Genomic DNA, 12,605 nt, shown 5'->3' with positions numbered 1-12,605 from the left:
CAGTTTTTAGTACTTTAACAGCAAGAAGTCCAGTACAATATGCAGGATTATGGGGTTTTCTGAAGTAATTAGTGTCCTGCCTGTGGGAGCCAAGTGAGAAAAAAGGGAACGTGGGATGGTTGGGAGTGGCACTGGGGAATGATGACAGTTTCCCAGCCACGAGTTTGGAATCCTTGGTCCCATTAAACTCAGTGTTCTTTAGCCAAGGCAAACAAACTGCGTCTCTGTTTCGCGTTCTCTAAAATGAGGAGAGGTCTCTACATGCCTCCCAAGTGATCCTGGAAGGCCTCATAGGTAAGTTGAATGAAATGGAACTTTTTACCGTTCAGATAGTTTAAGTCTTGGACCAAGATAAAAAACTATTATTTCCTCTTCTTCGTTTTCCCTATTAAAGAGTTAGAAAAGAGAAAGAAACACTGAGCATACTAATACTTCTCTCTTAAACATTATCTTTACGAATTATTCTGCATTTATTCCTTTCTAAAAATTATGAGTCACAATCCCAATAGCTAAAAATTCAGAACAATGAAAATAGCCACTCCTGCTTCTTTTAAGAACAATCGTTTTGACAAAACCAAATAACTCCATTACTACTAGCATTAAATGTCCATCAGACTGGATGAGAAAACCTTGTATGCAAATGAAGGATACAGGTTCCGATTCTCCATAGGTCCAACATAGTAACCAATGGGAAGAGTGTATAACTAACTTCTCCTTAGTATACTTTTATTAGTACTTTTTTCAGAAAGTTTTTGTCACTAGACAGAAGTCTTGTATGCAAATTAAGAATGCAGATTCTGATCTCCCATTGGTTCCTTAATGATAGCCAATGGGAGAATAGCACAAGCCTACCTCCAGTTAGTATAAATACTTCTCTCGCGTTCGTTTTACTTATTTTCTGTTTGGTTTTTCTTGTGAAGTACTTTGCATCGTGACTTGACAGGTATGTCAGGCCGTGGTAAACAGGGTGGCAAGGCTCGAGCTAAAGCCAAAACTCGCTCTTCGCGTGCTGGGCTTCAGTTTCCAGTAGGCCGCGTACACCGCCTGCTGCGGAAGGGCAACTACTCCGAGCGCGTTGGGGCCGGGGCCCCGGTGTACCTAGCAGCGGTACTGGAGTACCTGACGGCCGAGATCTTGGAACTGGCGGGTAACGCGGCGCGCGATAACAAGAAGACCCGTATCATCCCGCGCCACTTGCAGCTGGCCATCCGCAACGATGAAGAGCTCAACAAGCTGCTGGGCCGTGTGACTATCGCTCAGGGCGGTGTCCTGCCCAACATCCAGGCTGTGCTGCTGCCCAAGAAGACCGAGAGTCACCACAAGGCCAAGGGCAAGTAAAGTGTCCATGTTCCCACGGCACTTTTACTTTCAGTTACCCAGAAAAAATCGATATATAAAAGGCTCTTTTCAGAGCCACCCACTTTCTCCATTTACAGAGCTGTTATACTTTTAATTATGCCCATGTGAAGGTTGTAATATTAGGCCAAAACTCACAACTGGAGAGTGAGTTTTCCTGACTACCCGATAAAAACTTCAATCAGAATGTTTGCGAGGAAGTTTTAACAGAAAAATCACCCACAAGTTTAAATTGGCCGGTTAAACTGAGTTAGTTTCTAGTCAAACCTTAATCCCAGCGTTGACGTGTGACATGTTTTACCCACTTGGAGAGTGAGAGTTTATTAGCGAAAGGTGCTGAATTCTTAACCTTAAACATTTTTTGTTGATGTGATGGAACACCCAAACCCTCTGCATCTAGATTCCACTTTATAAAAGCATGTTATGCTGAAGCAGTTGAGAGTAACTTACAGATCATTGGTACTTCAAAAACATCTTGATTGTCCACAGTGTTCGTGTTACACCCGAGAAAACCTGTCATTTTAGATGTAGCCCACCTACTCTTTCTAAGCACTTCCAAAATAATCTTTGGTGATTGTACTTAAAAAAAAATCCATCGGCAGTGTCCGTGTTGCTTTGTAATTACTTTGCTGTATATTTTAGAAGTGAAAGGGTAAATAAAGTGAAGTCAGGCTATTGGAGTTGCTGTAGTAAAAGGGAAGGTTTATTCACCAACCGGAAAGCAGCTCTGGATTCTTCCGGGCAGACAGGAAGAGAAATGGACCAATCAGGGCAGGGCGCGGGTATTTTTGAATGTTCTTGAGTCCAATAGTTGTTCGCCTGCCTGTATAAAAGAAGGGCGGCTGCTTGCTTGTCGCTTCCGTTTGGAGTAGCAGTATCGTTTCGTTCTTTAACATGGCTCGTACTAAGCAGACTGCTCGCAAGTCCACCGGCGGCAAGGCGCCGCGCAAGCAGCTGGCCACTAAGGCGGCCCGCAAGAGCGCGCCGGCCACTGGTGGCGTGAAGAAGCCGCATCGCTACCGCCCTGGTACAGTAGCCCTGCGCGAGATCCGCCGCTACCAGAAGTCTACAGAGCTGCTGATCCGCAAACTGCCGTTCCAACGGCTGGTGCGTGAGATTGCGCAGGACTTCAAGACCGATCTGCGCTTCCAGAGCTCGGCCGTGATGGCGCTGCAGGAGGCGTGCGAGGCCTACCTGGTGGGGCTCTTCGAGGACACCAACCTGTGTGCCATCCACGCCAAGCGCGTCACTATCATGCCCAAGGACATCCAGCTTGCCCGCCGCATCCGCGGGGAGAGGGCGTAAACATGTTTTCTATTTGAGTGCCAACCTTAAACCCAAAGGCTCTTTTCAGAGCCACCCACAACATCAAATCAGAGTTGTACCACAAGAGATAACGATTATCCCTCCTCCCAGAAAGCTGTAGCAGAGCTGAACTGCACCCCACCGTCGTCCTCTCCCTACCTCCAGCAGCCAAGTTAAACCTTGGAGTTGTGTGAGATGAGGATCTAACCGTTTTCGCTTTCTAGTTAGCTCTCCAGGTCTAGTTTTTTGTAATTTGGAATTAGCAAATCCTCCATGTAATGCTCGGCTTAGCACGTTGGCTTTTGTAACCCGGCTTGTTGCGTTAACCAGTTGCCAGAGATGGCGTTGAAAAAGGTTTAAACTGCAGTCCTGACTGGGAACAGGATAGAGGACACGTTCTCTCCCTTGCTTAGCTCCCCTCATTTGCATGAAAGCTCTGCGCCGCATCACCTCCCACCCCCCGCCCCCGCCCCTGCCACAACTTGTATAGAAAACTGGCAAGTCCTGAGTTGGGTGCTCTGCCTTTGGAGATGATTCCGCTAGGCCCTCACTGCTGTGAAATAAACAGTCTTTTCTAATACTCTGGGGCTTCCCTGATAGGTCAGCTGGTAAAGAATCCACCCGGAATGCAGGAGACTCCGGTTCGGTTCCTGGTTTCGGAAGGTCCCCTGGAGCAGGTGTAGGGTACCTACTCCTGTATTCTTGGGTTTCCCTGGTGGTTCACCTGGTAAAGAATCCACGTGCAAGGCGGGTAGACCTGGGTTGGAAAGATTCCCCTGGGAAAGGGAACGACGACCTTTTCCAATATTCTGGGCTGGACAATTCTGGCCCTGGTCCTACACAGTCCATGGGGTCGCAAATAATCGGACACGACTGGACGACTTTCACTTTTCTTGGGCTTCCCTTGTGGTTCAGCTGGTAAAGAATCCACCTGCAATGCGGGAGACCTGGGTTCAATCCCTGGACTGGGAAGATACCCTAGAGAAGGGAAAGGCTACTCACTCCAGTATTCTGGCCTAAAGAATTCCATGGACTGTATAGTCCGTGGGGTCGCAAAGAGTCCGTCACGACTGAGCGACTTTCACTTTCTGATCCCCCGAGTGCGTGTTGCTTGTCTTCCTGTGAGCCAAATATCTGCTGTAGCATTTTGGTACATTGGCCGGGAAACCGACAGCCGCGCTGGCCCCTTGTGCCACCGTTGTCGAGAACTGACGGAAGCTCCTCTATCTCCGGCCCCCGCGACGGGAACGATGGCGCGCCACCAGTGATGTCACTGCACTCTGACCCTCGTCGGGCCCGGTAGTAGCAGGCCGTTGCCGCGTTCAAGCAGACGCCGGGGGAGGATTCAGAAAATTTTGCCAGGGCCAGACGTCTGATGGGGTGAGTGTCCCCGGGGACCCAGGGCTGAGTTCAGGCCCACCTTGACGGAGGAAGGGGAGACTGATCACCTCCTGCAGCATAGAGTGCTGCCCAGGATAGGGAAGTCTCCGTATCAGGTGTCTGGTGTGCTAGCATTGTATGTCTATCTGTGTGAGTGACCGTTCTCCACGGCAGTAGCTGTGGAGGCTGAGTGGGTCCTAACCTGCGGCTTCTTGGTGACCTCACACGGCTCAGGGGTAGCATCAGGTCCTACGGGACATTGTCCCTCAGTGCGGGCCTGTGAGGGGTTTATTACACTGACAAGGGGAGGAGGATAAACAGGGCTTTATATACTGACCTGCTATAGCTAAGAGGTACCCAACGCCCCCATAAAGGGAATGGCCAAATTGACAAAAGCGAAAGCATTTTTGTTTGTTGTGGGACACCATTCCAGAGTGGGAACTCACATAATGAGTAGTTCCAATTCAAATTAGAGTGTATGGTTAAAAATAGTAAGGAAGGATTCTCTGGAGATTATGGTGTAATATTGAGTTCTGGAAAATTGCGCACTATGTGCACCCTAGAGTGGCCCTCCTTTGGGGTCGGATGGCCCTCAGAGGGCACCTGAGATGTGCCCACTGACCGAGCAGTGTATATAGAGTCACAACTGGAGACCCTGGCCAGCCAGACCAGTTCCCATATATTGACCAATGATTGGTTGAAAATTGCTCACTTGAGGCCTCCATGGGTTCGGTTCTGTGCTACAAGTAAGGGAAAGTGTAAGGTCCTAGTAGCCCAACCAGAAAGAAATGCCCCACACCAGAAGAGCCACCTATTTTCCAAGGAGAGGCTGAGGACTCACCACCAATAGTGCCACCAGCCTATGTGCCAACAGCTCCCCCTCAAGTGGCCAAAGGTCCACATTTGCCAGATAGCCTACCACCGTCTGTTTCGCCTCTTTCTCCTGATGATCCTGAGGTTGTCATACCCCCGTGACCAGGCACCCCGGAACTGATGAGTAGGCACCTCCAATCAGCTCCAGGACCAGCTACCCCAGTGCTACAAATGCACTTAGGAGAGACTTGGGGACCCCAGCGCCTTGCTGCTGATGGAACCCTCAAAGAGGGTGGACCTGTCTTCTACTACCAGCCTTTCTGCATGACCGATCTTCTCAACTGGAAGTTTTTCACCTCCTCATACTCTGAAAAGCCTCAAGTGCTGATCAATCTCCTAGAGTCCATTTTTCAGACCCACTGCCCCACTTGGGCAGACTGCTGGCAGCTGCTCCTCACCTTGTTCAATATGGAGGAGCACCGATGAATCATAACAGAGGCAAGAAAATGGTTTCAGGCCAATGTTCCAGGGGGCCAAGTGGACGAAGAAACCTTCCCAGAAGACAAGCCCTGCTGGGCCACTGAAGGAGGAAGAAATAGACTGAAGAGGTATCGACTGGCCATCCTACAGGAAGTAAAAGGGGCTAAGAAGCCCACCAACATGGCTAAAGCCATAGAGGCAATACAAAAGCCAGATGAAAGCCCGGCAGACTTCTATGAGAGACTATGTGAGGCCTTCCGGGTCTTCACTCCTTTCGATCCTGAGGCCCCAGAAAACCAACGGATGGTAAATCCCATGTTCATGGGACAGGCCCAATCAGACATCCGGAGAAAATTACAAAGATTGAAAGGGTTCATGGACAAAAACACCACAAAATTGCTGGAGATTGCCAATAAAGTCTTTGTCAACTGCGACCAAGCAGCCCATTGTGAAGCAGAAAAGAGGATGGAATGGAAAGTTGCATGCCTGGGAGCTACTCTGTCAAAGCCTGCACCCCCGGCAGGATCACCTCATAGGGCAAGGGGCCCAGATCTGAAGAAGAGAAGCTCTCTAAGCTGTGATCAATGGGCCTATTGTAAAGAAAAAGAACGCTGGAAGAATGAATGTCCTGACCGCCCTAAAAAGAGAACCAAAGTGGCAGCCCCTTCGAGCTGATATCAACCTGAGCCACCCAGCACTAATCTGATCAGCCTAGCAGAAGCAGAACCCCATTAGAGGGAACCAGGCTCTCTTCAATTGGGCCCCTGAGAGTCCATGGTCAGAGTTAAAGTGGGGGCCCTCCAGTGGACTTTATGGTAGACACAGGTGCTGAGCATTTGGTGGTCACTCAGCAGATCGCCCCCTTCTCAGGAAGAGAAGTCCCGATCATCAGGGCTGCAGGAGCTCAGACCCGCAGGCCCTTCTGTGGTCCTCGGAGATGCTGATTAGGGGGCCGTGAGGTAGTCCATGAATTCCTCTACCTGCCAGACTGCCCAGTTCCTTTGATAGGAAGGGATATCCTTGCAAAAATGGGAGCCCAAGTTTCCATTTCTGCTTATGGGTCAGCCCAGCTAAAGTTACCAGAGTGACCCTCCTTGATTATGGCTCTTGCTGAAAAGAAGGAAGCGGAATGGTACGTGTACTTTTCCCCTCCAAAAGAGCAGACCATTCTTCCTGAATTAGAGATTGAGTACCCACTGGTCTGGGCCAAAAAGAATCATCTGGGTCTGGCAAGACATCATGCCCCGTCCTGATTGATCTGGAATCGGGAACCCAGCCTGTAAAACTGCAACAGTACCCGATTCCTCGAGAGGCTCGTCTAGGAGTCCAGGTCTATTTAGACAGGCCGCTCCATCACTCCAGGGTGAAGGCAGCGCATCTGCCAAACAAAGACTGACCCCATTGGGAGGTGACACCCCCCCCCCCCAACTAAAACAACCCAGTGCGGGTCACCCTCAGGAGGAGAAAGGACAAGCACTGTGCTCTGGAGTCCCGGTAATCCACCCAAGGACTGGAAGAGTCAGCAACTGGGAAAGATAATTATGCTGTTCCTGTCCCCTATATTAGTTCTTTCACTGTGATGCTCCGGCACTGTTGCCCTCTGCTCCTCTCTGGCTGTGCACCCTTAGCTTTCATTTTTGCCATAGGGTCAACAGCGATGGCTCCAGTCAATTGACATTGGGGTAAAAGGCTTTTACTGGCAGTTTTCTTCCTCTCTTTGGTTAGATGCTTCATCACCATCAACTGCATATAGACCCTAAATATGTGGCATATCCTAATACAAATTTTTGTAACTCACCTCAGTGATGGAAAACTCTTTCACCCTTGGGCCCCAGTGGTGACCCAGATGGCTGTCTTAGCAAATTACACCTAATGTCGGGCTTGTTTACTAGAGGACTAAAATATGAAGAGCCGACAGTTGTCTGTTAATTGCTTAGTCTCGTCCAACTCTTTATGACCCCATCGACTGTAACCCACCTGGCTCCTCAGTCCACAGAATTTTCTAGGCAAGAATACTGGAGTGGGTTGCCATTTCCTTCATGGGTAGATCTTCCTGACCTAGGGATTGAACCTGGGCCTCCTGCACTGCAGGCAGATTCTTCACCATCTGAACCACCAGGGGAGCCCCGGATCAGTGTAAAATAAAGTCTTTTCAGATACTCCAAGTACATGTTGCTTTCTCTTGCCGTGAGCCAAATATCTACTGTAATGCTGCTGTAACAAACCTACTTGTAAGTACTCCATGTAATTGCACTTTTTCCTGCCCCATTGCTTTTGTCTCTTCTAGCAATTACTTGCTGTAGTTGTTCAGGATTTTAACCACTTGACCCAAGGATTTTAAACGTGTCCATTACTGTCTTAGTATCTGATAGAGGATGAACAATGGCTGTTCTTTCTCCTCCCAGCCAAGGAACGTGGATTTGACTTTAAGTCTTTAATTTACTTGAGCCCCTAAAGAAAACAACTGCAGTATCTAGGGAAAAAAGGTTAGCACCATTTTAGAATTCATAACCTTGTTAATCTTTTTAGGGTATACTCTGCAAGTCAGCAACATTTAGATGCTAGTTTACCTGAGTTCAGATGCTAGCTTTACTACTTTTTCATTTGGCATTACTTGCACAGATTCTGCTCATTTTAGAAGTTAAAATTCAGCAGATATTTAAAAATTAAACAAGAAAATCAAATTTGTGGAAGAAAATTTACTGAACACTTTGGACGGCATTTTAATATGATTGCATTAAGCATCTGTTATATTAGGCGAATAACTAAGGTGGGGCTGGAGACAAATGGGGATGTTTAATGTAAAGATTGTATCTTTTGAATGACTGTTGCAAGGTCTTCAGTCAAAGAGTTTTTCCTTCCCAGGTGCAGAGTGATGTTACACCACAAGCTGAAGTTTACAGCTAATGCTGTTGGGAGTCTAAAATTTGGGTTTGTTATAAAGAGTATCGAAGAGGAAGGGGAAGTCAAGGTCAGGGTGAATTTTTCAGACTTCAGATTTAGTGGTAGCCTTTTCAGTTGTCCTAGTAGATGTGTCACTGCTCAATGAGTGTTTTCAGGAGATTTAACACAACAGTGGGAAGCTGGTATGGAGATTTGAAAGGCACCCCAGACTTGGCTGCAGGAAAGCTAGAAACCTGAGACTGTCCATGTACCTTAGGAGAGGGCACAAAGGAACTTATTTGGACCATCACATTTAACATGTCACATATGCCAAAACAGAATGGGTTGATGTCTTTGTTAGATGCCATCAGTCAGTTCATTTCAGTCACTCAGTCGTGTCCGACTCTTTGCAACCCCATGGACTGCAGCAGGCCCAGCTTCCCTGTCCATAACCAACTCCTGGAGCTTTTGTGCTCTTTCAAAAAAAAAAATCCTCACTAATATGTACATATGGTTGTGGCTAATACTGTGTTGGAAGGAAAAATGAGACTTCAGGGTAATATTTCAAGTCTCAGTTCAGTTCATTTGCTCAGTCGTGTCTGACTCTTTGTGACCCCATGGACTGCAGCACACAAGGCTTCGCTGTCCATCTCCAACTCCCGGAGCCTACTCAAACTCATGTCCATTGCGTCAGTGATGCCATCCAACCATCTAACCCTCTGTTTTCCCCTTCTCCTCCTGCCTTCAATCTTTCCCAGCATCAAGGTCTTTTTCAATGAGTCAGTTCTTCGCATCAGGTGGCCAAGTCTAAACAGGTTCTTTAAGAAGTAATACCAATTGGAAACAATCATATTTATATACAACTTCTCTCAGCCTATCTCTCTTCTAACGCTTTGTTTACAATGGCTAAATTAAATCCTTATTAGAGTTACATCATTATTATCATTACCCCGTGTTACAGATGTAGAAAATAACGGTAAGTTTATATGGTCACACAGCTCATAACCGGTAGGGAAGGTTAAATAATTTTCTCTCTACCCTTCTGAGTTCTTAGCTGAGAACCCCTGAAATAAAAGGTTAACAAGAGAAAAACAAACAGAAGTAACATATAGCCCTTATGTATACGTGGGAGTTATCTGGGGAAAAATGAGTAACTCCTGAAGGTAGCTTAAAATTCCAACTTAAATACCATCTTAGGGAAAATGAGTGAGAGGTGGTGTGTAAGCCTAATAGGTGAGTAAATGATTTTTAGGAAAGATGAATGGACTCTTAAGAGAATAGATGGGGAGAAACAATAGTGATAAAATAAGATTATGTTTAAAGCAGGATAAGAAAGTTTCTAGACATAAAATTCTCTCTCTGCTCATTGGGGCCACTACCCCTCTTTAGTGTACATTGTGCACATTATAGCAGGACATTGACCAAATCTCCTTAAAAGACATATGAATACCTGCTTGACTGAAAAAAGCAATTTTCTCCTGGTACCAGCACGGTACCTTCTTAGAAGATAACACTCCTTTCTCAATCCCGTAAGGGACAGCAATGCCCCACTATTCACCTTATACATGTGGGTCTGGACTATGTAGTCTGTCAATAGTAACTTTAAGATATAACTCTTTGTCTTAAGAATATACTGTTTTGAACTCTAACAAACAGAACAGTCCTCAGAGCTTTCTGAAAGACTGTCTCCCAGGTGATAATCCTTGGGTTGGCTCTAATAAAGTCCCATTTTCTTTCTCAGATTGACCATTTTCATGGACAATAGTTTGTGACAAGGTTTGTGTGGGTGTGGTAAAAGTGTCCTTTTCTCTAATAAGTGTCATTCTTCCCTAGTTAGTGAAGCTCTTTGGGGAGGGATTTATTGCGTTCTTTTTGTCTGTCTTTAGGTAGGTAATGGGAGTTGAGAGAAATCCTCTATGCATTTGCTGTTTTTCTGCTACAGCTCAAAATAACATACTTACAGGAGAGGGAAAATAACGTTCCCTCTACCCTTCTAAATTCTTGGCTGAGAACCACTGTATAAAGGGTAGGTTAACATGAGAAAAACAGTTTAATAACATGTACACCTCACATATGCATAAGAGATACCTAGAAAAACTGAGTAAAACTCTGCAAGTTTGTCCAAGACCCCACTTTAAGTATCTTCAACTAAAGACAAAAGAAGTAGGAAGGAGCTAGTTATGAGAGGTTACCAGGAAAGCAAACAAGAGTAAGGTTATTACACAGAATTAAGTCCAGTGTCTTCTCATTGATGAGATTCTCTGGTTATCCAGTTATCCTATCTTCCTGGTACAGAGAGAAAGATATCAATTGAAATTCCCTTTATAAATATAAGTGTCCCTCACAAAAAAGGAAAAGTAAATTCTTCTCTATGTCTGGTATTAAAAAAAAAAAAAGCTCAAAAATAGCATATGAAGGGTGAGCATCATATTCTGCTACCATTCACAACTAAGGCACCTTCTCCTGAATGAGAAAGTACAGTATTTGCCAAAAAAAAAAATAAACCCTTACTAATATTCTCAGTCGAAAATATAAACAGACTCAAAGATCAAAGGGAGCAAAACAATCCAGAGTAAAATTTAACACATGCATTATATTAGGTTCTCTCCCTCTCACAGTCACTGGATCCAGAAAGGGGCGGAGCCAAGGGAGTGGTTTCAGAGCGTCTTTTCCCGCCCACGCTTTCAGTTCTCAATGAGGTCCGACTACAGCTTATAATTACTCTTGACCAAGCAGTAATACCACTGCTGTATCGCACACGCTAGCAACAGTTTAGGTAGGATGTCTGGACGAGGCAAAGGCGGCAAAGGCCTTGGAAAGGGAGGCGCTAAGCGCCACCGCAAGGTTCTGCGGGACAATATCCAGGGTATCACCAAGCCCGCCATCCGTCGCCTGGCTCGTCGCGGTGGTGTGAAGCGGATCTCTGGGCTCATTTACGAGGAGACCCGCGGGGTGCTGAAGGTGTTCTTGGAGAACGTGATCCGGGACGCGGTCACCTACACCGAGCACGCCAAGCGCAAGACTGTTACCGCCATGGATGTGGTCTACGCGCTCAAGCGCCAGGGCCGCACCCTCTATGGTTTCGGCGGCTAAAGCGTCATCCAGTACGTTTATCTAAAGGCCCTTTTCAGGGCCGCCCACTCCCTCTCGGAAAGGGCTGTGCTCAATGTGTACTTAGATTAGAAATGTATTCTCCTTTAATGCTAAAGTAGTTTTTCCTTGCGGGTTCTCTGCCATAACACTAACTTCATCCAGTCGTTGTTCGTGTGTGAAGAGTAGCGGCGCTTTCGGTCAATAGGGCAGTATAATTCTGTTAGGCTTAATATGCGGCGAAAGTTCCGGTGCCCTGTTTAACAAGCCCCAGCGCGGGAGGGATCCTGCCTACCCCCAAATCGTCTGTAAAAGGACTATCAACCGTAAGTCAAGGTTTCATCGAAGAGGCAAAACTTCTGGGTGTGCATGTGCGTGTGCTCAGTCGCGGCCTACTCCTGGATTGTAGCTCGCCAGGCTCCTCTGTCCTTTGGATTTTCCAGGCAAGAATACTGGAGTGGGTTTCCATTTCCTACTCCAGGGGACCTCAATTCGATCGAACCCGCGTCTCGCGTCTCCGGGCTTTGGCAGGCGTCTTCTTTCCCACTGCACCACCTGGGAAGCCCAAAGTATTTAATATTTGTGCAAATTGCCAGAAACTGCCGGGGTGCTGCTGGTCGCTGACAAGCCAGATGAATTAAATACACTGCAGGAAAGACCCTGGGTGTTCTTAGTTTGCAGTGAGCGACGCTGGGATCTGCGCTCTGATCTCTGCAGCCCCACCACCTCGTTGTCCTCCTCCGGGTCGTGCCCCAAACCTTCGCCTCCGGTACCTCTCAAGTTTGAGTCATCCATCATGCTGAGTGCCGTGACCATTCGTAAACCCAGTGGTCTTGGTCTTTCAAGTGCCTTGGCATTGCTGATTTTCATCCTCAGGCTGGAGGCCTCTCGCTAAGCAGTTTATAAATTCCCATTTACTATATTCTGTTCTGAACCCTTAGGCCTCCAGCAGGGCCTTTGAGATTGTAGGCAGACGCTCCTTCCTGTGTGGTAAGGTGACTCTTAAGTGGCTCTCTTGTACTTTCAGCTTCATTCCAGCTCATCTCTCTCTGTACTCTGCTGTAAGTTATACTTTAAAATGAAACTTTCAAACATGACAATATAGTTAAAAAAGTTTTTCTGACGTGTGCTCAAATTGATAAACCAGCCGACTGACTGAATAATCAGCCTCCTTGATTTTTCGTTTGAGACGTGTGTTGATGACTGCTCTAGGAAACTGCTGTCTCGTCATTCTGCTAACACCTGTCTCTTGATCCTGGAGGAGATACTGACTAGGCAGTTGAGAAAGCGAGGTTCTT

At 46.8% G+C, this 12,605-nt stretch overlaps 3 protein-coding genes across 3 annotated transcripts; all 3 read left to right on the top strand.

The window, feature by feature from the left end:
* Positions 1–891: 891 nt before the first annotated feature.
* On the top strand, positions 892–1,420 carry LOC139029596 (histone H2A type 1-B). Its single transcript, XM_020886641.2, has one exon. It carries the CDS (start codon positions 946–948, stop codon positions 1,336–1,338), a length of 393 nt encoding a protein of 130 aa, XP_020742300.1. The 5' UTR covers positions 892–945; the 3' UTR covers positions 1,339–1,420.
* Positions 1,421–2,131: 711 nt separating this feature from the next.
* On the top strand, positions 2,132–3,241 carry H3C2 (H3 clustered histone 2). Its single transcript, XM_070456262.1, has one exon. It carries the CDS (start codon positions 2,251–2,253, stop codon positions 2,659–2,661), a length of 411 nt encoding a protein of 136 aa, XP_070312363.1. The 5' UTR covers positions 2,132–2,250; the 3' UTR covers positions 2,662–3,241.
* Positions 3,242–10,949: 7,708 nt separating this feature from the next.
* Positions 10,950–11,357, top strand: H4C2 (H4 clustered histone 2). Its single transcript, XM_020886649.2, has one exon. The coding sequence runs from the start codon at positions 10,999–11,001 to the stop codon at positions 11,308–11,310; it is 312 nt and encodes a 103-aa protein (XP_020742308.2). The 5' UTR covers positions 10,950–10,998; the 3' UTR covers positions 11,311–11,357.
* The last annotated feature ends 1,248 nt before the right edge of the window (positions 11,358–12,605 follow it).

Source organism: Odocoileus virginianus, chromosome 27, assembly GCF_023699985.2.
Source record: "Odocoileus virginianus isolate 20LAN1187 ecotype Illinois chromosome 27, Ovbor_1.2, whole genome shotgun sequence".
In the NCBI taxonomy this organism is placed as follows: Eukaryota; Metazoa; Chordata; class Mammalia; order Artiodactyla; family Cervidae; genus Odocoileus; species Odocoileus virginianus.
Note: the sequence above shows the minus strand (reverse complement) of the source record. Positions and strands in the feature narration are given on the sequence as shown.

Excerpts from the sequence above, each read along its gene's own strand:
- LOC139029596 (XM_020886641.2), top strand. The coding sequence starts at position 946 with ATGTCAGGCCGTGGTAAACAGGGTGGCAAGGCTCGAGCTAAAGCCAAA.
- H3C2 (XM_070456262.1), top strand. The coding sequence starts at position 2,251 with ATGGCTCGTACTAAGCAGACTGCTCGCAAGTCCACCGGCGGCAAGGCG.
- H4C2 (XM_020886649.2), top strand. The coding sequence starts at position 10,999 with ATGTCTGGACGAGGCAAAGGCGGCAAAGGCCTTGGAAAGGGAGGCGCT.